General features: G+C 41.2%; 1 protein-coding gene across 1 annotated transcript; it reads left to right on the top strand.

Annotated features, from left to right (window-relative positions):
• Nucleotides 1-1,289: 1,289 nt before the first annotated feature.
• LOC138823791 (zinc finger X-chromosomal protein-like) lies at nucleotides 1,290-26,318 on the top strand. Its single transcript, XM_070017349.1, has 7 exons — nucleotides 1,290-1,565; nucleotides 1,619-1,737; nucleotides 13,506-13,594; nucleotides 19,448-19,597; nucleotides 21,148-21,297; nucleotides 22,260-22,400; nucleotides 23,473-26,318. Exons 1-7 carry the CDS (start codon nucleotides 1,290-1,292, stop codon nucleotides 24,066-24,068), a joined length of 1,521 nt encoding a protein of 506 aa, XP_069873450.1. The 3' UTR covers nucleotides 24,069-26,318.
• Nucleotides 26,319-27,600: the final 1,282 nt, after the last annotated feature.

The following is a 27,600-nucleotide window of genomic DNA, read 5'->3' as shown; positions in this document are numbered from 1 at the left end:
GTTGTCAGAAAACACTGAAGCTTTGAAAGGTAAGTAACCATGTAGAACATTTCCAGTGACTTCTGCAGAGCTTCGGGTTTCGTCTGTAAGATGTTTTACTCTCTTAAGTGGTGTTTATGTTTTGTTGGTTCTTTTTGCCTTTTTTCTTTTTTTTTTCTTTTGTGGGTTCCTGGGGCTTGAACTCTGGGCCTGGACACTGTCCCTCAGCTCTTCACCTCATGGCTAGTACTCTACCACTTGAGCCACAAAGCCAATTCCGATATTTTGCGTGGTTTATTGAAGATAGGAGTCTCACCAACTTTTCTGCCCAGGGTGGCTTTCAACCTCAATCCTCAGATCTCAGCCTCCTGAGTAGCTTGGATGACAAGCATGTGCCTCCTATGTGTTGGTTGGTTTTTGTACTTAGATGAGAGTACAAGCGATACACTAGTGAAGTATGATAGAAAATTTAAAAAGCAAAACTAAACATGGGCCATTTAAAGATTTCACATCTACTTACTGGGTGTTTTCCTTTAGGTACCTTTTGTCTCCACATGTGTGCCAGCACTGGGGCCTGAAACTTCGGGTGACAGCTGTGCCTGGTCTCTTGCTGATGCTAAGACCTCTGCCACAGGAGTCACACCTGCAGATCTCCATTTCAAAGGGCAAGCGAACTCTCTCCTTCTGCGTGTATTTCTGTCTGTCTGTCTGTCTGTCTGTGTCTCTCTCTCTTTCTCTCTCACTCTGTCTGTCCAATTTTAAGGGAATGAAGGCCTGTGAGCCCATCTCTGAGAAGACCTCGAGAGGAAGGATGGAAGATCCTAAGTTTGGTGTAGTAAAGCTTCCTAGGCAGATCATGTGTTGAAACGAATGAAGCAGTAAACGAGTAAGTAAGCGCATTGTGGCAAATAACTAAATACATCAATGAACAGAATGCAATGCAAACCAGAACTATAGGATTTGAGAGCTGGTCGATCCTGTGGAATCCAGCGTAGGTATGAGTATGTGTAGTTGGTTTGTAATCATCCAGGATTCATATCCCATGATGCTGACGGAGGTTCACATGTAATCCTGTTCCTTTTCGTGTATCGACGAATATGGAAAATGTGCGGATGCCATCGTTAGAATGCACTGTCTTTCCACATTTCAAGTCAGAATCTCAGATTGCCGACTGCCTTAATAAGGTTGTGAGCAAACGGTTTAGTGTTGCACTGGGACCTCCTCTCCGGCTTCCCTTTCCATTCAAAGGTTTCGTTGAGGTGGTCTGCAGGCCTGCCAGGTAGGACTGGAGGTGAAGATTAGGTCAGGCCATGGCCTGGACTGCTAACTTCTCCAAGGGGGCTTGCTTGAAGGAGGGCCTTGCTGCAGCTTTGGGGCAGGGCAGGCGTCTGGGCGCAGGTCAGTGGTGGCTGTGGAGGCAAAGAGAACCTTGTGACCCGCCCCTAGGAGACCCCGCCTCACGTGACCAGCGGGTCCCCTGTTGTCAATCACCAAGAGGTCCTCCAAGAGGTCCTCCAAGAGGTCCTCCAGGAGCCGGCAGGAGGCGCCTATGTGCCCTTCCGCCTGTTCCCGGGTGTGTCTGTCTGGTGATGACGTAAGTAAGTGACGTACTTGGTAACGGTTGTCCTGTGCTGGGGAGCTCGGACCCCTTCGTTCCTCCCCTGCCCCACCAGCCACAGCCTGGCTCAGTGCCACCTGGGCAAGGCCTTCCCGTGTTATCCGCGCCATCTCCGACCCTTGCTCAGCCGGTGTAGTCCGGTGAGTCCTGGACGCCTCTGTGTCCTTGGGCCCTAGTGTCAGTGCGGTGGTCTGGGCGGCGCCCCCCATGGTCCCTCCCCTGCGTCGGGCTGGGCGACGCTGCTCCAGAGCCTCAGTAGGCCCTGAAGACGCAGCTTGCGATGCCGAGCAGGCCGGGGAAGGCCACAGTGGGAGTAGGCCGCAGTGGGAGTCGGCTGCAGGGAGTGGTGGCCATGGCGCGCTCTTGGGAGGAAGCGGGTGGAGGTGGTGGCTGGGTGGCCCAGCGGTGCGAGGCAGCCGAAGCGGCCCTAGTGGACCGACAAGTGATCCAAAGTGGGGGCGAAAGGAGACGGGCAAAGGCCAAAGGTCCAGGCCTGCGACGAAGGCCGCAGCCGCGCCGCACACATTTTTCACTGTGTAAACATCGGCAGTGGTGGACTAACTCCCTGTGGGGGAAAAGATGCTGGAGTGTCTGTAAGCCTACCTTCTCCAGGAAACGACCAGGGATTGCAGGAGAGGGGGAGCACCATTCTGAAGGCGGCCTCTGGAGAGAAAGATTTCTCTCTGGTGGGTGAGGAGGATGTACAGCAAGAGAGTGGGAGGCCGCACGCGCAGTGAGCCGGCCCTGCCCTCTCTGCCTGTGCGCCTTCTTTGCTGGGCTGTCTTTCTCTGCACTTCAGCTTCATTTCCTGGTGCTGCCTAGTGGTGCCTGGTGCTGCCTGGTGCTGCCTAGTGCTGCTTGGTGCTGCCCGTTGCTGCCTGGCGCTTTCTCACATGGTTTGTCCCCTGGGTGGCTGCAGTGAGACCCCAGGAAATTCAATTTTTGCTCGAGTACACTCATATGAGCCCTTAAGTTGAGGCGGTGCCGATTTCAGCCAGTATTGCCCCCACTGTCTGAAAATGCAAACTCAAATTCGATGCGAAAAAACTGCTTCCTAGTGTGTCCAGTGGAAGACTAGTGTAAATTAGGACAATGAAAAGGTCTGGAGGTTATATTGTCATGTATCGGGAGAAAGTTTTTCACTTCTTGAATGAACGATGATTTATCTTTTTGTTTCCCTTTTATTTTTCCCTGTCGTTTTCCTGTCCCTTTTTCCTTTCAATATCCTTGGCATGACAGTGGGTTTGGAAGTTGGCTGTACGTTTTTTCCTCTGAAGAAATGCTAAGTGTTACTAGTGCATACTGGAGACCTTACATGCTTATGGGGGTGTTTGTCCTCTAGTGGTGGGGGTTGGGGGACGAGAGCAAAATAAAAACGTTCTTCTCTCAGAGGACTTTGGTCTTACTGGTTGCTGAGCAGTGAGAGAACCATAGTCGATGCACTGTGGAAGGTGTAAGGAGAGCTGACTAGGGTCTTCTGTGGGGCAGTATACGGCTCAGAAAGCTGGCCGCTGGGGATTTTAGCTTACATGCACAGCATTATGAAAAAGTAGGTATTTTAATGTGTTGAGGTGTTCTTTTTTTTTTTTTTTTTCTTATACTGGTGTGTGGAACTGTTTCTGCCTCTTTGCTGCAATAAAGAAAATGGAAAGTATTAGATCATCCAGATTTTTCCATTCTTGTAAGAAGTATGTAAATAAGTGCTAATCATGTCTAATGGGAAATGGTTTAGAACACAATTTGGAAAGTAGAAACTGGCAGTTCCTTCAAATGAAAGTAAAAAATAATCTTCTAATGAAATCATATATTGCTAAGTGTGATTTATCCTGCCATGGAAACCATACCTGATGTATCAATTGTCATTATTTAAATACATAGAAACATGCGGTGCTAATACGCTTCAAATGCCTGTTAAAGAAACATGGGAATTAACTTTTAGAGTTGTCAGATTACTGACCAAACAAAGTCAGAAATAATTGATCTGTTGAGCTCAGACTAACATATTGTGTAGATGCTGGCAGGTCCTTGGGGTCCCATTTTGGCTGGAGGAGGGGGTGAGCAGGGTCCACCATCCTCTGCTCTTCACCCCCAGCTTCCAGTGCTCATGGAGTTACACCTTGGCTTTTAGAGAGATTCCCAGGCATGAGCATAGCAGTGCCACAAGTCCGTGTTGGTAGAGCCAGCAGTTCCTCAGCAGCTGCACTCAGGGGCTGTGGGCATGAGACAGGGGGCACCGTGGCCAGGACACCACTGCTGCTCAGATGAGTTGGACACTTTAATTACTGCTAATCAGTGGGACAGCCTGGCTCTGGGAGATGAAATCGTGCTTGGATATCTTTTTAATTAATAGATAAGCCAAATAGCTATATGGCATGAAAAAAAATTATATGATAATACGCTTTGAGGTTTTCCACTCAGAAAATAATGAGAATTTTTGACCATAGGAAGCTGTGAGGGTACGTGTGAACTCTTGCTCTGTCACATACAGCTAATGACATGTGGCTTTCATACTTTTTTTCTTTTAGTGTCTCAGGTTATAGAATCCGAGATACCATAGTCACAAGTGACATTTTAGCTTGTAAAATTGTGTGATGATACCTTATCCGTTGGAAATATAGGAATAAGAATCTGGCCATGATTCATCAGACATGAATTTTGAGCGATTGCTCTCTTGAAGAGTTGGTGTTCTGATTGATGCCTCTGGTTGGTCCCTCCTGTCACTGCATCACTGGTGGACACTTGTAGGTGGCTCACACATCTCATATTGCTGTACTCGTTGGTATGTACCATTGATAAGTAGGAACTGGTTTGGTATATCACAGCAAATGACAAATGGTGTAGACCTGTCTTTGTACCCCTTCCGTGAGCTATAGTTGTGGGTTGTGTGCTTTGTAGCCTGGTCCATGGGAAGCAGCAGGGGGCACTGACGGTTGCCGAGTCACAGTGGGCGTGTGGTGTGGAAGTTTTCTTGAGGGATTTTGTTTTGGTTCTCCTTTTCATGAAGACTGGAATCAAGCATACATGTAAATTTTTGGTAATCCATCTGTAAGTTAAAAACTCGGAAAGTTGCAGATATTTACAGGATGGCTCCAGTTGAGACAATCTGAGATGCTTAGACTAGAAAGTTCATGAGGGTGCAGTTGTGAGCAGCATTGCTGAGGTATGTGTGACATTGGACTAGAAGCTCTTGTTCACTGCAGAAGTTTCAAGGCAGAGAAATATACCAGGGGAGTCAATGTGGGCTGCCACTACTAATCGTTATCAAGAAATGGTGCCTCTTCTCTCATGGTTGGTTGCTCTGATTTTTCCTATCTTGCTGAGTAGAACAATGCGCTTAATAGCAAGGGTGTTATGGTGGCTGACTAGAGAGAAGATTTAGGATGTCTGCCCTGTCCTTAGGTTAATTATGAAGACACAGGTATTTACAGAGTAGCTCCTAAACTTGTGTAGCCTACACTGTCCTCACAAAAACCCTGCCTGGTGAAAGAACTTACCAAATGGCAATAACCCTTTCATTATTCTTCAGTTATTGAAATCTTGAAGCACCTCCTGTGACTGTCCAGTTACTGGAGTTCCTGAACATGTAGAGCATGTGTTTCCAACAATCTTATGGTATAAAAGCCAAGTTTTCCACACCTTTTCGGGACTGCAACTGATCACAGCAGCAATGTTTCAGCAGTTCTCCATGTTTACTACATCAGGATGAGGTTTTGAAAGGAGTGAGTGAAAACAGAGAGGCGGCCATTTGTACAGGCTTTGTTGGCTGCCTTGTGAAATAAAATGCTTAGGCCATTGTTTTTGTGGATTATAGAAGTAGCTGATTTGTATTGGGAGAGCTGAAGTCCTACAGAGAAGATAGAATGATATCCTGCACATTACATCAACATGAGGTGTTTCAGGACATCGGTTAGTTGTGGCTGATGAAGAGTAAATTAGCCTCAAGCATAAGAAAGAATCAGGTGAGATTATCTTTAGCAGGAAATCATGTGATGAGTTTATATGTGTCCATGTTTATATGAGTAGTTCTTTTATTTTTTTTTACTGTTTTTATTTTGTGTGTTTAGAAGGGTAGTCGGTGATGAACTGGAAAACCAGAGGTATACATATTTTGGTAGTAGTCGCTTTTGGCCAAAGGATGTGTTATTTTATAACTTACACACAGTTTATTTTTTGCATAAACTAATTATTTATTTAAAGCTATAAAAGTGAGGCAGATAGTTGATAAAATAATTTGGAAAGGATAATTAGAATGATTCACAAGATTTAACATAGGAGGATGATACTTTACAAAACGCCATGAGGGGAATAAAAGTCAAACTCTAAGTAAAAATGCCACATTACAGAGTATTTTATAAAATACAAAGTCGAAGATATAAAAGAACTATATATATTCTAACTCTAAAAATGAGTAATCGCGACTAAATATTAGTTTTAAATTTACAGTTCCTGGGCATGAGAGCCACGAAACTGTACATATCTCCGGAAGTATGCACAGCCGTTTGCTCAGCCATACAATTTACACACATTTTAGAAAGACAGTCCCTGTCCTTGTTTAAAACTTAGTGTTTTGAGGGCTGAGTATGGTGGCTTATGCTTGTAATGATACCTGCATAACGGGATGACTTTGAAGCCTGGGAGGGCAAAAGGTTAGGCTAGCAAGATGACATGTAAACTGGGTCTGATGGCACAGGATTGTGATCCTAGTTACGTGAGGTAAGAGCATCTTGAACTGAGGATACGTTAGATTACCCTGAAAAGTAATACAAGCCGAAGAAGCTGGATGTTTTCCTGAATTTCTTGTCTAGGGTTGGTAAGAGCCTAGATAAAGTCATAGTTGAGCCCCAAAATTGTTCGTATATGACTGACTGATTGACTTGCGTCCTTTCTTTTTTTCTTCCTTTCTTTTTTATGTATGTATGTATGCATATATATACATATATATATATATACTTTCTACATTAATGTATATCTTTATATATATATTCACAGCTTGTGTTCTGGGAATGGGACTTGTCAATTTGTCAATTTTGTCAATTTCCTTTTATCTTCAAGGTGGTGTACAGAGGATTTAGAGTTACAAATGAAAGGCAACCACTCCCTTTCTTGTCGTACCCATTACCCCATACCTCATTAGTCTCCCACTTTCCATCCTTCCCAACTCAGTTAAGTTTTACAGTGCGTTTCCAACATAGTGTCTTGTGAGTATCACTGGGCATTGGTTTAGCTTTTTTCCTTTGTCTCCTTTGTTTTTCCTTTGTTTCCTTTGTTGATCCCTTTCCATTCAGATAATTCAGGTAAACATATTGTATTTGACTTTTTGGGAATTTGAGAAGTAGCTATCAATGTGCTAGAGAGGAGGGGACAAAGAACTGGAAGGCAAAGTAGGTAAGAATTAAGGTTCCCAGTGCTCTTCATTATTGGTGTTACTTTTGTTAACTTTTGTTACTTTTGTTACTTTTGTATTAGAAGTTTGAGATGCTGAGTATAATAAATAAGTTGTAAAGAAGCTGGGTATTTCCTTTTTTTCTTCTCTCTCTCTCTCTCTCTCTCTCTCTCTCTCTCTCTCTCTCTCTCTCTCTCTCTCTCTCTCTCTCTCTCTCTCTCTCTCTCTCTCTCTCTCTCTCTCTCTCTCTCTCTTGTATTGTGGTCGGGGGTTTGGGAGAGCAGTCCTGGGGCTTGAAGTAGGACTTGGGTTGAGTCCTTGAGCTGTTTTTCCCAAGGCTAGCACTCTACCACTTAGAGCCACAGCACCACTTCTAGCTTTCTGAGTGATTAATTTGTGATAAGAATGTCAGGAACTTTCCTGGTCATGCTGGCTCTCAGCTTCCTGAGTAGCTAGAACTACAGATGTGCTATTTGTCAGGAATCGATTGGTGAGGGGTTTCTGTCTTAGTGTTTCTTTCCACTTATCCTCACCTCTCCTGTAAGGAGGTTTGCACAGTGTTCTCAGGTGTTTTAGGAAATGCGCTGGATGCCTGGGAACTCAGTTGATCCAGCTGCTTGGGAAGTTGAAGCCAAAGGATCACAAGAGCCTAACAGTGGGGAAGGGTCTATGTTAACTGACTAGCTAGCCAGCTATCTAATTACATAACTAAATAACACATCAATAAATAAATGTATTATCAAAGTGGAAATGATGTCATCTGTTGTGAGTACAGTTTCAAAGTTTGAACTTTGCCGACAGTTGTAGACCTCTTTCAACAACGGTTCGAATGAGTAGTGTTTCTCTGATATTGCATGGTCAAAAATGTCTTTTCAGCAAGATAACTGCATCTCTGTGTGCCCCTCATAGGTTCATATCCACTGGCTTGCATAAAACTGGTTTATAGGGCTGGCTCTGGTGGCAACTCCCACTTTCAGCTTTTTTGGTGATGATTCATTGGAGTTAAGAGTCCCAAAGGCTCTCCTGCTCAGTGTGGTTTAAAATGTGCTGGTCACATCTCAGCCTCCTCAATAGCTAGGATTACAGGCCCTTGAACTGCTTTAGTTATTTTTGAAACAGAGCCTTCCCTTTTTGACTGGGCTAGGCTCTGACTCTAGTTCTCCTCCTGGTGACTTGCTTTACAGGCATGTCTCAGTGTGTCCCCTGGTCTCTGTGGAGACCAGGAGTTGCCAGACTGGCTTTGAACCATAATCTCGCCTCTCTCTCACTCTCCAAAGTACCATACCTTAACTAGCAGCTCTCCTAGGCCAACACATGTATAGATGTTTTAAAAACAAACCAGGTATAGACTCAGATATAACAAGGTAAGCATTATTCTGAATTAATACCTAAATAAAAATTTGAATTGTGCTAGATTATGATTTGACATGATTTTTACACTGCAGTAGTACAAAATCTCAGTATAGTACTTTTGCAAAATAATTGAGCAGCATTGAGTAGAAGCCAGGTGCCGGAGACTCACGCCTGTAATCCTAGTTACTCAGGAGGCTGAGATCTAAGGATCATGGTTCAAAGCCAGCCTGGGCAAGAAACTCCATGAAACTCTTATCTCCAATAAACCATCAGAAAACCAGAAGTGGCTCTGTAGGTCAAGTGGTAGAGTGCTAGCCTTGAGCTGAAAAACGGAGGGACAGTGCTCAAGCCCAGAGTTCAAGTTCCCCGACTGAAAGAAAAAAAAGTATCTTTTAAAATTGCTTTTTTTGTATGCATGTATCCATATAGTAAGAGTAACCAAAGCTTGCTTTAGAAATACTGTACTGCGTGAGGAATATACTTTTTTGTTTTGTTCTGTTTTTCTTATTTTTTTTCAAACTTTCTATCCCTACCCTTGTTTTTTGCCTATGGAATATGCTTTTGAAGTTTGGTCACACTGGCTGTGGGACATGAGCCTTCTTACTATTGGTTCTCTCGCTAGTGTCTCCAGAGGAACTGAGATTATATGATGGTTGCCACAGACTCAATTGTACTTGTCTAGTTGATATTCATACAATTTTCTTTTGTGAAATATGATCTCATTTTTGTCATTTTGTAAAATAGTTCTCTAATGATGAGTAGACCAGGGGAGAGCCCTAGATGAAATTCAGTGATCATAAGTGTGCTAAGCATTTCCACTTGTTTTGGTTTTTCGTTTATTTTTGTTGTTGTTTACATTTTCATTAGTTTGGGTGGAGTAGATGGAGTGCTGGCACTGGTGCTGTTTCTATTCTGTTTGGGACGCTTGAATTCTGGGATTTGGGAGCTGGAACTCAGGACCTGAGCACTGTCCTTCCTTTACATTTTTCTCTCCAGACTAGCACTCTACTACTTGAACCACAGCTCCACTTCCTGCTTTGGTTATTTACTTGGAGCCAAGAATGTACTGTAGATTTTCATACATGGACAGCCAGGCTTTGAACTGTGATCCTTAGTATCTAGACATAGGAAATTTTAAGTCAAGGTATCTGAGTATCAAGATATAGGAGATTTTAAAACAGGGTACACAAAGAAAAGCTCTGAGTTGTCTTTTTACATCCCTGACTGAGTAAATGTGTCACTTTGAAAGGTAGTGCCTTGTTGAAGGTGCTCTTAAGCCTTTGGCTTTCCTTTGCAGCCTTATTTTAAGCTGTGGAAATGTGGAGAACATGAGACAAGATAAGGTAGGCTGGGAAAGTAGTATGTGTAGTAAAAAAGGTAGTACATGGGCTATTTAACAGTTTTTCTCAAAGTCTAATTAACATTCATGTTTTTCCCCATGTATTTCCTAGATTCTGTTCCTTAATTAAAACTTCCAAATGAGCTCTTCACAGGCGGTTTATGGTCTTAATTTTGCAAGTCTTAGTCAAGCTCAAGGTGCAGTGAAGGCTGAGAGGTAGACTGATATGGAGAGACAGAGAGAAACAGACTGAGGGTCAAATAGATAGTGTGTTCAGGGCAACCATCTGGTGACCCGTGTGATCACTTGGTCTTCTTCTACATTTGCATATAGACTTGGACTCCTTGTATCATCTGTCTTGAGACGCTTGTGCTGGCTGTATTGTTGTGGGTATTTCAGTCCAATGTTACCAGCATATTCTTTCTCCCTTCTTGTAGATACATCTGCCATATGTTTCACTGATAAGAGTGGTGTCATTGAATAATTAGAGGAAGTTAGCAGTAGTGGGCCCCTGCTAAAACATTACCAGAAGAGGTTTAAGGTGCTCTGAAATACAAAATGAAAACACTTCCAGTTCCTCCACCACGGTTCTTGAGCTGGGAATTTTATCCAGGGCCCTCATACATGGAGAACATATGTTCTGCTGATAGGTTGCATCCCTATTTCTTTTGTTCTGACGATAATGGGGGAAGGGGAAAGTAGGGCATCAAATGCACTGTTGCTTCCTGTGAAAAGAGGAGATGGGGTTGCTCATATTAGTAACTGCTCATATGAGAGGTATGTTCACCTCTCCTGTGCCCCAGTATGTGTTAGGAAAGGAAAGCATTCAGTGACTCTTCACAGACCCAGACTTCAGGCTTTAAAAATAGTTGCTGTCTTTGCCAGATCGTCTACAGCATGTAGCATTGGCCGATTTCTTTCCTATGTGCTGGAGCTCTTTCATCTTTTTCATTGGTTGGTCACAAATGATTAAAGTACAAGTGAATCTCAGAAGGCTGAGTACCAAAGAACCTTTCCAAAGTGGAAAGGAAGCAAACACACCTCTTGTTGGAGTAGTGATGTACTTAGCACCCTCTTACCAGGCAAAATTAGTATTTATAGCAGGTAAGCCGGTGATAGGCTTAGCCTAATAGTGCAGGGTCTTTGGAATATTAACATCTGTGTAAAATTTTCTGAGCAGCAAACCTCTATGGATGATCAAAGGAATTCTGCCTACAGATTGTTGGGATACCCTCTGCTCAACACAATTGTAGGATTTCTACATAAAAATCAACTTTTGTTTATAGGGTTTCCAGTCAGATGTGGTTGTGTCTTGAAGGAATAAATCCACTTGAAGGACTGTATTGATTTCAGACATCAGGAAATTATGAACTGTAATGTTAAAAAAGAAGTAAAAGGAAGAGAAATTGTTCATGAGGAATTGGCAAGGGATGATACCGAGTCTGGCAGGGAGTGAAGAAAACTGTAATGTGTTATACATTAGGACTCTCCCTTAGTTTGTGGGTTTGGACATGTTCTTCCTGTTGGAAAAAAACAAAAGCAACAATATGGGAGGAAATCAGAAAGGTGAAAGGTCAGGGATAAGGTAGCCCTGAGATACATGGGAGGAAAACTAGGATGTCACTTAAGGAAAGGGAAGGAATTGTGTGCCAAATCCTGAGCAGCCTAAAGGATAAGTAGTTAAAAAAGAAAAGCTGGTATGTCAAAGGAACTTGTGTGCCAAATCCTGAACAGCCACAGGATAAGTAGTTAAAAAGAAAATCTTGTTATATCAATGGAATTTTTTTTTTTTTTGTCTGTCATGGGGCTTGAACTCTGTGCCTGGGCGCTGTAACTGAGCTCTTCAGCTGAAGGTTAGAACACTACCACTTGAGCCACAGCTTCACTTCTGTTTTTTTGTGTGTTTTTTTGGAGATAAGTGTCTCGGGGACTAGTTTGAACCACAGTCCTCCAATCTCATCCTCCTGAGTAGCTAGAGATTACAGACGTGACCATCAGCTATGGATATCAATGGCACTTTTGTTTCCATGTGTGCCTTTGTGTTGGTCTTTAGAGAGAGTCTACTTCCATATGTAGCAAGCTTTTGCTTTGGCCTTAAACTTTCTATTGACCTGCATGGCAGAGCACACGCTTCATCCAAAGCACTAGCATTTCTATTACATTAATTGGATTGGCTTTTGTAGATAAACCGAAAATGCCCTTAATTCAGTTTCATCTAGTTGGTTAGAGAAGATTAATTTGGATTTAATTGTGTGGGTGCCAGTCCTGGAGATTGAGCTCAGGGCCTGGTGTCCATGAGACTGAAAAAGGATTACTTTTAGGCTCCCTACTAGCTAGGATAACAGGACCCTGGCACTTTATCAGGCTCTTCATTGAGAAAGCATCCTTGCAAACAGTTTCTACGCCGACTGGCTTCAAAGTATAATGCCAGTTAGTAATCTCAACTTTTCAATGAATTATGTTTGAGCCAGGAGCTCGTACCTTACTTGCATTTACATTTTTAAGAGAAGAAATAGAAATATGTAGTGAGACCTAGTTTTGAAAATCAGGAATAACAATAATGGATTTGCAGCCAGTATTGGTTCTCTGTTTCATTCGGGTTGATGACTGTGGTCTTGTTATTTGAAGCAACGTGATTGTCTTAAACTATGTTTCTTACCAGTGAATAGAGAAAAACTGAGATGTTGAAAAGCCATTGTTTATATATAAATTACAGTTGAGTGTGTTATTTACTTGTATGTGTTTATCAGGACCACATAACCTTTTTTGAAAAAAATAAACTCTTTTCATATACTAGGTCTGATCTCTGTCCCTGAGCCTGTTGTACTCAAAGATAAGACCTTATCTCTTGAGCCACAGCAACAGCTTTTTCTGAATAGCTTATTGGAGGTAAGATGTCAAAGATTTTCTCCTTTATATTGTCTGTGAAGCAGGATGTTCAGATCTGAGCCTCCTGAGTAGCTAGGATAACTTGTGTGCCACTGTTGGGCAGGTAGCATGTCTTCTGAATAGAAATGCATATTAATAGCCGGGCACTAGTGGCTCACACCTGTAATCCTATCTACTCAGGAGGCTGAGATCTGAGGATCACAGTTCAAAGCCAGCTTGGGCAGGAAAGGCTGTGAGACTCTTATCTCCAATAAGCCACTCAAAAACAGGAAGTGGTGCAGTGGCTCAAGCAGTGGAGTTCTCCCCTTGAGCTGAAGAGCCCAGGAACAGCACTCAACCATGGACAAAAAAAAAGAAAGAAAGAAAGAAAGAAAGAAATGCACATCAATGTAGGTATCTATGTATCTACCTATCTATGTATTGATGTGTCTATGTACATATCTATCTATACCTGAGACTTAATTTTTCTACTGGAAACTAAATATAAAGTGAATAACTTTACTCTTTTTCTATACCTCTGTTAGCATTTTAGCTACAATGAGAGAAAGAGAGGGATTAGGGTTTCACACAGGTTATGAAAGTGGGTTTTTATTCTGCTCATATGAACTTGTCTTCTTTAATGGCGGAGAAGAGTTCCCTTTTAGACCAGAGAGCAAATGAAAGAGACTGACATACAGTTACATGTTCCTCCCTATTTCTGTAATCACAAGGTCATTATAAAGGGAGGCGGCCAGTGACTACCCAAAAATGCAACAAGTGTTTACACTTCTTAGATATTTTGAATTGTTACCATTTTGTGAATTGGTGATAGCAAGATTAAGGTACCTTAAACTTAAGGTATAAGGAACTCTCACAGAAATCCCTTTATTAAATGGGCTCAGGTTGAGCCAAATCATGATACTTTTAACGTTTCATTGTTGGTTGTACTTTATGCCTTGTCATAGGTGCTGTGACGACTCAACATTAAAGGTCATGGATGGAGATGGATTTGAGATGCAGCCACAAGAACCAAACTCATTCTGTCCTGCAATAGGTATAAGTGTGTCTTACATGATCCTACTTTTAATGTATCAAACTTGGAGTTTTTTATTGAGAGAAGAAATGTCCCAATTTAAGATTCATTGATGGCCTTGTAATTCTGCCAGATTCTCATAGCTAATTCATTGGTCTTTTACTCTGGTCACCTGGCTTCTCTAATTTTCCCAGTTATACACTTCCATCCTAGTAGCTATCACAATCAAAGTGTTCGTAGTTGGATGTGTTATTTGTGTCTATTAGTGTATTATCACAGTTCCTACCAGCAAGACTGGTAGTACTTGACCTCGGGATTCTGAGATACATAACTGGATTCCCTTTGGAATTTCTTCCATAAGGGCAAACTCAGGGTTTCTGTGTGGCTTCCTTTAGATTCTCCTGACTATAAAGATTTTTTCAGTCCTTCTTTGCTTTCCACTTATCCACCATATTGATTTTCCCTTTCAGATTTTTGCTCCTGGTACTTTGCACAGGATTCCCTCAGGCAACAGTGAAAGGAGTTTTCTCATGTATTGTATTTTCCATACCATGTCCTCCATCACTTCTGGACTCCAGCCAGAAAACTATTCCCCCTAAGAATGTGTACGGTTATCTTTAGAAATCCAAGCCATTGCTCCAACCTTAGAATTTATCCTATTATGTGTATTTCCAGTTGTTTTGGTATACACACACTGACACAGGTGGGCACACACATTTACAAACATGCACTCACATGCACACACAGAATAACCTCTTATATACAGACACATGGCATTTTTACAATATTAGGAAGTAGGAGTTTGTTGTTATCTCTCTCACAAATGTGAAATATAAAAGGCCATTCTCAGTGTTCCCAGTCCATGAATGTCACTGAAGTTGTACTGAAGTTTAGCCCTTTTTAGTTGTAAAAGAACATTTAAATCTGATACTAATGATCCTGTGGGCATAGGTTAGGAAGTGCAGCAACCTTCTGGAATACAGTTTCTCTTGTAAATTGACAAAAGTTATAAACACAAATTGCCTGTTACTAAGTTCAAGATAGCCTGACACCTGATAAACATGGAGAAACACCTGAGTTCACAGGTGTCTCCTGACTGCAAAGCAAGCTACTCAGGATGTTGAGATCTCAGGATTCTGATTCCAAGCCATTCTGGGCAGGAAAGATAGAGAGTTAGGCTGGAGCCAAAATCCTCTCCAAGACATTTTCAGGTCTTTTAGTCTATCCCCAGGAGAGACACAACAACACAGGAAAAAGAAAAAGAAAGTAAGCACAAAAGACAGTTTTAGGAAGTATTAGCATTGGTAGAGGTACAGGAAGACTTTCTGGGGAAAGCCATCTTAGCTAGCTCTAGTGCTACACACATGTAATTGGGGTCCTCAGAAGACTGAAGTGGGAGTATCTTACGTTTGAAAGCACCCCGGCTATATAGTGAGACCTTGTCTTAAGCATGATTAAGGAATCTAGGCCCTGTTGGCTCCTGCCTAATCTAAGCTACTCAGGAGGCTGAGATCTAAGGATTGTGTTTCAAAGGCAGCCGGGGCAAGAATGCTGGTGAGACTCTTTTCTCCACTGACTTGCTGAAAAGAGCCTAGAGTGGAGCTGTGGGTCAAATGGCAGTAGCCCTGAGCAAAAACTCTCAGGGATAGTATCCAGGTTCTGAGCCCCATTCTCAGGACAGGTACCCTAAAAAACAAGAAATTAAAATACACAAAATTCAACTCATCCTTTCATGAAGGTCTTACTCTTTGACCTACATAATTTTTGGAACTCTTGTTATAAGAAAAAGTCAGCTTGCCACACAAGATTAACTTTGTTTTGTGTTCTCATCTCTATTCAACTTGTCTGAAGTATGTTTATCCTGAAATTCTGTTGCATTTCTGATGTATGTCTATCTTGAATTTCTGCTGTCTTAACTCTTAATTTGACCTACCTTTTCTTTTTAGTCTCTAGCTCCTTACTGTTGCCTTCAGCCCAGTGCGGGAGTTGGAGGAGGAAGGCACCAGGGGACTGGACAGGTGTTTGTGTGTGTGCGTGTGTGCGTGTGTGCGTGTGTGCGTGTGTGTGTGTGTGTGTGTGTGTGTGTGTGTTTGTGTGTGTGTGTGTGTGTGCTGAAGGTTGATCGCTCAGAATAGGTGCTATCCCAGAGTGTTTCCCTTTGCTGTCTTTGTGTTATTTTGCTTAAGGCTAACTCTCTTGGGGTTGAGCCACAGATCCACTTCTGGCTCTTTTGGATAATGTATTGGAATTCAGAGTCTCACAGACTTTCTTTCCAGGGGCTGGTTTAAACCCCATCCCCAGATCTCAGATCTCCTACTAAGGAGGATTATAGGCATGCACTACTGCCTGGGATTTGCTAGCTGTCGAACATTTTTGTAAGAAAATATTTACCTTTCATACGTTAGGTTGTGAAATATATCAGTTTCCTTTCATTAAAAGATGTTTTCATTCTGAGACCAATTGTGTTTAAAAATGTAGCTTGCAAGCCAAGTAGGCTCTGGTGGATCATGCCTCTGATCCTTATTGCTCAAGAAGCTGAGATCTGAGGATGTTGGTTTGAAGCCAACTGTGGCCAGCAAATTCAAGGGACTCTTATCTCCAATTAAGCACCACAGAGCAGGAAGTGGGGATGTGGCTTAAGGTCTTGGTCCAAACTGTTACGTTTTCTCTCAGATGTGAACGAAGCCTCCTAAACAACAGTGGTACATGAAAACTTCTGCAGGGCCTTCTGTGTTTACTCATGAATAGACACAGCAGACACACCCGAAGAGGATACTGTTCCTTGAGGAATCCAAAAGTGTACATCTTAAATACTGTTCATGAAAACGATTGCCACAAATGGAATTCATTTCGTTGGTGTTGTTTCTTATTCTTTTTTCCTGGTGGATTAGTTGTACTGTTAGGGTGGACAAATGTAGATGTGATATTCAATATACCTTATAGAAACAATGTACTATGTGCAACTTGTGGGCAAGGACGGCAGGACAAATCTGGGAGGAAAAACGGATGGTGACACATTATCTAGAGAGTATTTTACTCATAACCTGACTTATGGAACTGTGACCCACCCCTTCATCTTCCCGTACAACTCTTTAATATTAAAAAAGAAATTGTATTTTTAAAAAGTTACACAAGAGGGCTGGGAAGGTGGCTCAGTGGTAGAGCGCTTGCCTTGCATGCCTGAGGCCCTGGGTTTGATTCCTTAGCACCACATCAGCAAAAAGAAAAAAGCCGGAAGTGGCGCTGTGGCTCAAGCGGTAGAGCGCTAGCCTTGAGCTGAAGAGCTGAGGGACAGTGCCTAGGCCCACAGTTCAGGCCCCACGACCGGACCCCAAAAAAGAAAAAAGTTACACAAGAGAATGAAACCTCAGTTCCAGGAACACAACTAAGGAAGGGAGCGTGTGAAGGGACGAGGTAGGAAGGGAAGGAGGCATTGAATAGGAGAGCAGGAAGGAGAGGACAAAACTGAGAGGGTAAGAGAGGAAGTAACAAATGGAGGAAGGGATAATAAGTGAAGTAAGCCAGGCCTAAAGAAACTTAGGTCCCATGCTTTCCCTTATTTGCAATAACTAGTGTATGTATGAGTCAACCAGAAAAGGTCAGATAAGTTGATGTTAGGGAAATGAACCCTAAGATATGTATTCTAATGTTTTTTTCTTTCATGTGATTGTTTCTAACACAGTATTAAGATTATTTCTTTGTTGCTTTGTTTGTCCCTCCCCCATGGTATAACCCCTTCATTTACTGTATTTGAGATTTGGTATAATTTGTGAAGGGAAAGGGAAAAAACAAATCATTTAAATAGGGATACTGGTGGATACATTGCAATAATGAGATGTACAAGTCCTTAAGTGGAAAACAAGCTTTAGACCTTTTGTGGGGGCGGAGGGGGGAAGGAGGATTGGAAGAAATGGGAAGGGGAAACAAAGGAGGAGGCTACAATGCTTGATAAGAAATGTACTCATTATCTTGCCCATGTAATTGTCACCCCTCTGTACAGTATTTTCACAATAAAAAAAAAATGGAGGGAGGGAAGGAGAAAAAGCATAAGGATAATAGGACTTGGAATTATATTCCTGAGTGTAAAGAGTTTTAGCACATATATGGTACATGTGTGCACATCTGATGGATACTAGATGGAGAAAACAAAAACAGAGCGAAATGGAAAAAAATCCATCAGAAGGACCCATCAGCTTCACAGGTCATTGATCAAAACAAACTAAGCAACTCATGGCATCAATGGGAGGGAAGGGAATGAGCAGGAAAGTGGAAACTGCTGATACTAAGCACAAGGAAAGAAATGTTACATATCACCTGATGTGGAAGATATAACTGTATTGTCAAAGCTCATAGAACTCATAAACTCTATAGAACATGATAAAGACAATTTGCCTGATGAAAGTTAGAATGTGGTTGTGACTTTTAACTAAGTATCACTATCTCACAATACTGTGGAATTCATGTAATCACTTAGTCACAATAAAAAATTTGCTAAAACAACTACAACAACTAAATCACCAGTTATAGGGCCTAAGGCTTTGGAATTATTGCATGTCTGATTGCTACATTTTACACCTCATGTTTGTAGGAAGGAAGATTTCAGTATATTCCTACCTATCAGTTTTGGTTCTTCGTAGGGAAAGAGAGTCAAGAGGATTCACTTTCACTGCTGATTTGCTTATAATGTTGGCTTTACAATTGCTACAAACAATGAACCAATTTTAATTAGAAGATTGTAAAATAGTTCCAAGATTCCACAACATAGCTCACCTGTTTACAAGCAGTTATTTAAAACTAGGATTAAGAATTGGGGATACGGAATTCTATGCCTCCATCAGAAAGAATGACATTGCCCAATTTGTTAGGAAATGGAAAGGCTTGGAAAAAATTCTATTAAGTGAAGTAAGAGAAGCCCAAAGAAACATAGGTCCCATGGTTTCCCTTATTTGCAATATCTAATATATGTATGAGTCAAACAGAAAAGGTCAGATAATGAGATGTTAGGAAAATGAACCCTTAGATATGTATTTAAATGTTTTTTTCTTTCATGCATTTGTTTCTAACCCATTTATAAGATTATTTCCTTGTTGCTTAGTGTGTCCCTCCCCCACAATATAACCCCTGCTTTCACTGTATTTGATTTCGGTATAATTTGTGGAGGAGACGAGGAAAAACAAGTCGTTTAAATAAGGATACAGGTGGACCCGTTGCAACAATGAGAAGTACAAGTTGTCATGTCCAAAACGAACTTTACTACTTTGGTGGGGGGGGGGGGGGTGGGGAGGATTGGGTGAGGGGGTGGAGGGACACAGGGAAGGGATGTGAAGGGTAAACAAAGGAGGAGGCTGCAATGCTTGATAAGAAATGTACTCATTATCTTGCCCATGTAATTGTAACCCCTCTGTACAGTATGTTCACAAAAAAAGAAAAATACATTTAAATACATTTAAAAAAAAAGAAATGTACTCATTATCTTGCCCATGTAATTGTAACCCCTCTGTACAGTATCTTCACAATTAAAAAGTAATAATAATAAAAATTTAGAAAAAGAATTGGGGATACCCAGCCTAACACCGTTGGATCAGGCCTATAATACTAGGTATTCAGGAGGTTCAGATTGGAGGATCAGCCTGGGCACCTTTGGGTAAAGGAAAGAAAGTATATGTCTTGTTTTTTGTTTACTGTAACCTAATTTAGCAATACCAGAAATTTGACTTATGTGGTATGCTGGGACAATTTTTTCTCAAACATCTCTTAAATTATTTTCTTTTCTGTGAGTCAGATTAGAGATTGTATTGGACAAAAAGACTAAGAAAATAGCACTACTTCATGTATATCAGCTGGTTGATTCTGATATATTTCCCACCTCTGTAGTGAATGATGCATGCAACTTGGATCATGGTGGTCCCATTAGACCGAATATGGACATGGAACCAGAAGTCAGTTCTTGTAAAGTAGATGACACTTGCCCTGAAGTCATGAAGATGTCCACTTTAAAATCTGACAGTGGAATGGATGACTTAGGTAAAGAGGAAACCTTCAGCATGTTTATATGCTGTTCCAAATTACTCATCTTGATTCCTTAAATGGTCGACCCTTAGCTTTCCTAGACCAGAATAATTGACATCTTCTTTGGAGACATCTTTTAAGATGTACTTGAAATGTATGGTAAAAGTATTACAGAGGACTGTGTTGAAATGAAGGTTCTAATGAATTCTTGTCTTGTTTCCTGACCGGTGGCCATGCAGACATGGTAGAAAGTGCCACCTGAGAGTAATTTTGGAGAGGAACTAGTGTGTCAGAGCAAAAGAATTTTTACTTCCAGGGAATAGAAACATGTATGCCTGTCAGTGACTGCAGGCAAAAGAAGAAGTCTTAAGTAAGCAGAAGGCATGTGGTGGGAAACATGTCCATAAGTTGTGGGGATTAAGAGCTACTCAGGATTTTGTATTTGGGACAGTAAGTTTACTATGAAGGTACTCTGCTAACTGAATGTGTCTATGCCTCCATTTTATTATTATATTTCAGGCAGAACTAACATTTTTGTCCAAGGACAGCCTCAGCTTATATTGCTGCTAACTGTAGACTGTTGCGAAGCTGGAATCCCACATCCAGATTGTTGTTGTCTCAGATTGTATTACTCCTAAATATAGTCTACTGAGTAAGTAGCTGGGGCTCACACACAGGATGTCTGTTGAGATGCTGTCTCTGCGTTTTTTCCAAGCAGCTCTCCTTTAGTGGCTGGATTATACACGTAAGATGCTCTACCCAGCCTACACTGGGTATTCAATGCAAGCAGTATTTGAATGAAGTAAGGGACACTGTTTTAGTCATTATTATGGTCTCTTTTTTCAAAGAAGGCATCCTTGTCTTTTAAGTCAGCAAGAAATCCTTAGGTTGTTGATTCTTTCCTTCTTGCCTTTCATGAACTCGGTCTTTCTGTCCTCTTTTTGCCTTTATTCTTTCCTTCTCAGCCTTTGTTACTTCCTTTCTTCCTTTCTGTGTTCATTCCTTGTTTTCTTGCACCTTTCCTTCTATCCTCCCCGCTTTCCTTCCTTTCTTTCTGTCTTCTTTCCCTCCCTTCATCCTTTGTTCCATTTTTCCTTCTCTCTGTCTCATTTTCTTTCTGTCTTTCCCTTTCTTCCCCTTGGGGTTTACATTCAGTGGTGGAATTCTGTGCTTTACCTTTGTGTTTTCAGGACTGGAGGTCTATCACTTGAACAACAGTGTCTCTTTCAGCTTGAGGTTTTGGTGTTTAACTGCAGAAAAGAGTGACACATGCTTTTCTTCCCAGTCTGGCTTTGAACCTCAGATCTTCACATCTCAGCCTCCTGAGCTGTTAGGGTTACACATATGAGCCTACCGGTGCCCAGCGACATTGGTGCTTTGAAAGTTTATGGAAGGGGTCGATGGTATACACCTTCATTCATAGCACTTTGGGAAGCTGAGTCAGGAGGATTTCAGCCAGCATGGGCTAGCAAGATTCTGTATGAAAAATCAAAGTATGAATTACAGCAGAGTCTCAGAAATTAATATCTCTAACTTTTTGTGCATCTACTTAATTTTGTACTTAGGTTTTGTTGAAATTACTGATGAAGGATATATGGATGTGATTAAAGGAGAGGAATATGCTACCGCTCTAGCATCTTCTGCTATACATGAACAGCAAGTGGGTGACAATGAAATGAAAGCTCTGATGCCAGTCTCATGGACAGTTGCTTACGGTAAGTCACATAGTAGTTGAAGAATTCAGTCTTTGAATAATGAAAAAACTGGCATCTGTGTTATTCAGAGTTTAGCACTGAGAAATGAATTTGTGGTGGTTTAAGGAGAGGTGAGGAATTCTCAGATGGGTTTTCTTTTTCCCTATGCATTTTGCTCTGAGTTTCCAGGTACGTTAGAAAGGGACAGACTTTCAATGTGTTAGCTTATAATTTTGCTTGTACATGGCTCATGACTTGACCACCTCTTTAGGAGATTGCTGGGTTTGGAAGCAAGGTGTTTCCTGGTCTCGATATGAATGTGTCCATAAACAGTCCCTAAGCGGTATGGAGGTTCCTCAAAACACATAGAGCTCCCCTGTGACCCAGCAATCTGACTTCTGATGCCCCTCAGTAGAAGAGTAGATCAAGAAGATATTATACATATATACAATGGAATTCTGGCTTCCATCAGAAAGAACCATACTGTCCCTTTTGTTAGGAAATGGAAAGACTTGGAAAAGATCGTATTAAGTGAAGTTGACCAGTCCCAAGGACATTTAGGTCTCATGGTTTCCCTTATTTGCAATAATTAGTATCCATAGAGGATAATCTTATCAGAGAGCTGAAAAGCTCAGAAACCTTGTACAAATGACCATATAAGCTGGTGCCAAGTGAAAGGAACCCCAAGATATGGACACAAGAGGTCTGTCTTAATTGTTACTGTTTTAAAAGTACCATGTGATTTTATTACTTTCTGTTGTTTTTGTTGTTTCTTTGTATGTTCTTTCCCCTATGGCATATCCCCTGTTGCTACTGTACACATTAAAAATAAAGTAAGAATTTTAAAAAGACACAGTGACTGAAATAAGGAGTTTCTATATCTCATGAGTGTCAGCACTTGTTTTCATGTTTGGGGCTAAGAGTCCCTACTGTTTTATGCCTCATAATACTTTGTAAAAATGTTTTTAATACTCACTTACTAGGTGATATCTCTGATGGACCTGAAAACCAGACTTCTGGAGCAGGTACCCTCTTGCATGCAGATGAGTGTGGTGGCCAAGATCGACTCGCTAAACAAAACCCAGGGAAAAGGAAGAGAGATGATTCCCAGCAACAGCAAATGGGTGAGGGAAGGGTAGTTTTCACTCCACACGTTGGTGAGGTTTTAGAAGAAATTGATGAGCTACAAGTAGCTTTTGTTTTTGAAAATAGAGTTTCTAGAATTCAGGGAGAGTCATGAATGAGTTCCTTGGAAAAATCTGATTGTGGTTCAGAATGAAGGAAAGGAATCAAAACTGTAAGCTGATTTTAGTGGAGATGAAACAAAATTCCCAACCCACCTTATGGGTCTGGTCATTGTTTTTAGGGTCCTGTGAGTTTCAACTCACAGGATTTTTCTTGTTTGTTTGTTTTATTCTAGGTCATCGACCCCTGAGCTAAGGTACATGGCTAGGGTGCTAGCTCTCCTTTCTTTTTCCCCTTGCATTTTTTTCTTATTTGGGTCTAGCACTGAATGAAGTGAGCTGGCACATCCCTTACAGCTCTCTCATATGTATAATTGGAGATAAGAGTCTCAGGAACTTCTCTGCCCTGTCTGGATTGGAACCTCAATCCTCAGATCCTCAGGCTCATGAGTATCTGGGATTACTAGCATGAGCCACATGCACTCAAATTTCACTCATTATTGTCAAGATAAGCCAGCCTGGGCAGGAAAATACATGAGACCATTATCTCCAATAGACAAAGAACCAAATCGTCAAGTACAGCTGTGGTCCCTCTGCAGGCATATAGGATGATATTTTTCTCATTCTCAGACTTTTGTTTTATCATAAAGTGATATGTAAAGAAAAGGTGCCACCAAAAGGTACTTAGGTGTAAATTCTGTGAATGCGAGACAGCTGTTTTACAAGGGATATTGAGTCATCACCTTTTAGCAAGAACTCTCCCCACAATTGTGTAGGGTGCAGAAAATGTTTTGGCCCGTATTAGAGCACAGAATCCACATGAGAATCCATTGGAGAGGTTATGGGTTGTGGAGGTGGGGGGGGAGTAGGGAGATGGGGCGGAGGGAGCTCTATTAGCACTTGTCCTGGGAATATGAGTCTGCGGACTCTTCTAACTTGAAAACACATCCAAAGTCTAAGCCCAGCAAAGAGATGCCATTTAAGGGTGACATTTATCTTCTGACTTCCCCAGATACCAGAGAAGCAAGGCAACATGGCTTTATCAACCCAGGAAGCAAAAGACACCAGTGTTGGTATTGTGACCACAGGAGCTCAAGCTCAGGTGATTTGAAACGACATATAATTTCAGTTCACACCAAGGAGTACCCCCATAAGTGTGACATGTGTGGTAAAGGTTTTCACAGGCCTTCCGAACTCAAGAAACATGCCGCTGTCCACACGGATGAAAAAATGCATCAGTGTAGACATTGTGATTTCAAGATTTCAGATCCATTTCTGCTAAGTAGCCACATTCTGTCAGTTCACGCCAAGGATCCTCCCTTTAGATGTAAGAGGTGCCGAAAGGGATTTCAACAACAGGATGAGCTTGAAAAGCACATGAACACACACAGTGGTCGGAAAGTGTTTCAGTGTGAGCACTGTGAGTACAGCACCACAGATGCCTCAGGCTTTAAACGGCATGTTATCTCCATTCATACAAAAGACTACCCTCACCGCTGTGAGTACTGCAAGAAGGGATTTCGAAGACCCTCTGAAAAGAACCAGCACATACAGCGACACCATACAGATGAGAGCTTGTCCTCTCAGTGTGTCCACGGATCTTTATAAACCTGTGCTGTGAAGCAAGAGACTTTCTTAAAGGCAGTCATCCTTGGTCATAGGCAGCTGTTGATGTACAAATACAGCTGAGTTCTCTGTAGGCTTTATTCAGTAGAGCGTTCTGGATCTTACTCTCTTTCTTTAACAGATGAGCAAAAAGAAAAAAGATTAAAAATCATCAACAAGTTGCTTTGTAGAAAGTAGCCAATCCTTCTCTTTACTGAAGTTTTAGTCTTTGAAGCTTTAATGCATGCTTACTTACCTAACTTTCCTCATCTCAACAAGATGAGTCACTCTAAAAAGTAATCATCTTAACCAGGTTGGGGCAGACATTTTCACATTCCTTGGAGATGAGATGATTTTGGTAATATAAATAGTGTCAGATCTTAACTGAACTTTACAAGGAATCATTTCCTGGTCTTAGTTTCTTCAGCCTTTTAGACTGTGAGACTTTCCGTGTGAGCACACTAGTGAAGCTGAATACACATTGACCGTATTTGCCCAAAGTTTTCATTTTGTCCAGTGGGAAAAGAATGCTACTACTGAGCATAAGATTTCCTTTGTACTGTCTCTCTATTTTTCAGCAGAGCTACCTTTCCAAGTAATTTTGATTTTTGCTCTGTGTGTTCAGATTGTGTTTTATAAATGAGACCTCATGTAGTCAGGCTTTATAAGACTCTCAGAAGTGCATGGTACCTGGTGACACTTTTGGCCACTTAGCTGTTTTTCTTGGGTATTCCTCAAATCTTATGTCTAGGGTGAAAACTATTCGACAATATAGAGCTTGAATATCTAGAAATGTCTGCGATCTTTCTGTAAACTTGATATAAAAGAGTAGAGTTCATGTGAAGTAGAGAGATAAAACGAGTGAACTGTGTAGAAAGTTTTCCCTAATAACTTTTATTCCTGCCTTGAATTGTTCTGGGAAATTAACTCAGACATGGTCCTTCTGTTCTGAGAAGCTGGTAAAGATACTTTCTGTTTTGCAATGAAAGGGACATGAGGAGGAATTATAACTCCATTTAATAAATGAATGAGAAGTAATTCCTAGAGTGGCAGATTAAGCCTTCTTTTTGTTTGTTAGAAAACAATGCTTGAAGAGTTCCTATGCAGGCTGGCTTTTATTAAAGCTTAAGATGGAAGCAGTGGAGGGGCTCAGATTTGCCTTGAGCAAAAGAAGCTCAGAGGCAGCACCTAAGGCCTGAGTTTGGGCAGGCAGGCAGACAGACAGACAGACGATAAGCCCAACACACACACATCTTCACACACACACAAACACACACACACACACTCATACACACACACAGAGTTCAGATGTGAAGTTTGGCTTTCAAATATCAGCCAGTCTTTCCATTTTGTCTAAGAGTTCACTCCATGTTAAGTCACTAACTTGACTATAAATGAAATATGAAATTAATTCACTTTGCTCGTCTTGAGGCATTAAGCTTTTTAGAAAAGAGGAAATTTTTTACATCTCTTAAAATAGAAAGGGACACTGCCAAATGGGGCAACTAATAGAACTGATTTTAAGAAGCACATTCTGAAGAATCTTCTGGTTCATGATACTCCAGTCTACGTGTGCTAATAGGCTTTTATTTTGTAGTGTTACACACACACACACACACACACACACACACAACTTCTTCACACTCATTTTCAAGTTTGACATCCCACCATAAATACAGATTGAGTTTTGAAGCCTCTTATAGCTTCTTACTACCTCTACATGTTCCCATGGTGTTTAGTCCGATGGTAAGGTATTGTGGAGAATAAATTTTTGTATGTGTAACAATTTTCAAAGTCTTCTTTGAATTTCATTTTTAATACAAATATTCAAATGAAAATTTAACATAAGATATTTAAAAAGTACAAAAACATTAATTTGGTGACATTTGTTAAATAAACAGAAAGATAAGAGAACACTTTACATGCTTCATATTTCTCAGCCTCCCTGGAGTCAAGTGTGTTGATTTTAACTTGTGGCATTGCAGAGTGAAAAGCCAGAAAATTTTGGACAAAAAAAATCACCTCAAAGTAAAGCAGAAAAGGTCAGACAAGGTGATGTTAGGGAAATGAACACTAAGATATGTATTCAAATGTTTTTTTTTCTTTCATGCGATTGTTTCTAACACATTTATAAGATTATTTCTTTGTTGCTTTGTATGCCACCCACCCACAGTATAACCCCTGCTTTCACTGTACCTGATGTTGGTATAATTTGTGGAGGGGAAGGGGAAAAACAAATCATTTAAATAGGGATACAGGTAGACCCATTGCAACATTGAGATGTACAAGTTGTTATGTCCAAAACCAACTGGTGAGTGGAGGAGGGTGAAGGAGTGGGGAGGAATGCATGTGGAGGCAGGGGGAGGATGGGAAGGGATGGGAAGGGGAAACAAAAGAGGAGACTACAATGCTTGATAAGAAATGTACTCATTATCTTGCTCATGTAATTGTAACACCTCTGTACACTATTTTCACAATTAAAAAATCACTTCAAAGAAAAATGAAATTGTTGTAGATTACTAAACTGTTGGGATAATAGTCTGCTTTTTGTTTTATATTCAGTTGGCTAAGTTAAAGAAGTTGTTTCTGTTAAACTTTTCCAAGAGTAGAAAGATCTTAGCATGGCTAGTTATGATTTCACTGAAATTCACTTTTGGATATTTTATGTCCTTTTGTACTCGTTGTGAAAAATATCAATTATTTAAGAAATGCTAGTGTATACATGGTTGGAAATATGTGTTTGATTGCAAAAATTAGATGAGAATATTTTTGTTTTATAAAAGGTTAATATGACTCTCAGGGATTTGGGCTTCATAGGTGATGAGCCACCAGTTGAGCCACAAACAGCCCTGTTTAGCTTCCATTCTGTTTGAGATAGTATCTCAAATTGATGGTAGACAACACTGTTATTCTCATGCTATAAAGAGCTAAATACAAAGCCCGGTGACTTTTTAAGTACTTAATCAGTTGAGGTTTATCTTCTTCATGTTCATCACATTGTTTCTTTTATATATTTTTTTTTTTATTTTGGGGGGGAGGGTCCGGTTATGGGGCCTGAACTCTGGGCCTGGGTGATGTACCTCAGCTTTGCAGGTCAAGGCTAGTGCTCTGCCACTTGAGCCACAGCACCACTTCCTGCTTATTTCTTATTGCTTATGTGGTGCTGAGGATCGAACCCAGGGCCTCATGAATGCAAAGGAAGCACTCTACCACTGAACCACCTTCCCTGCGCTGTCTTTTATATTTTAACTTGGCATATTTTATATGAATGTTGATCTTAGTAAGCCAAACCCCTAGAGTGTTTCTTTCTTTCTTTTTTTTTTTGTCGGTCGTGGGGCTTGAACTCTGGGCCTGGGTGCTGTCCCTCAGGTCTTCAGCTTAAGGCGAGCGCTCTACCACTTGAGCTACAGCGCCACTTCCGGTTTTCTGGTGCTTTATTGGAGATAGGAGTCTCATGGTCTTTCCTATCCGGGCTGGCTTTGAACCGCGATCCTCAGATCTCAGCCTCCTGAGTAGCTAGGATTACAGGCGTGAG

Source organism: Dipodomys merriami, unplaced genomic scaffold, assembly GCF_024711535.1.
Source record: "Dipodomys merriami isolate MVZ:Mamm:240054 unplaced genomic scaffold, mDipMer1.0.p SCAF_123, whole genome shotgun sequence".
Lineage (NCBI taxonomy): Eukaryota > Metazoa > Chordata > Mammalia > Rodentia > Heteromyidae > Dipodomys > Dipodomys merriami.
The sequence above is the reverse complement of the archived record's forward strand: the minus strand, read 5'-3'. Positions and strand labels throughout refer to the sequence as shown.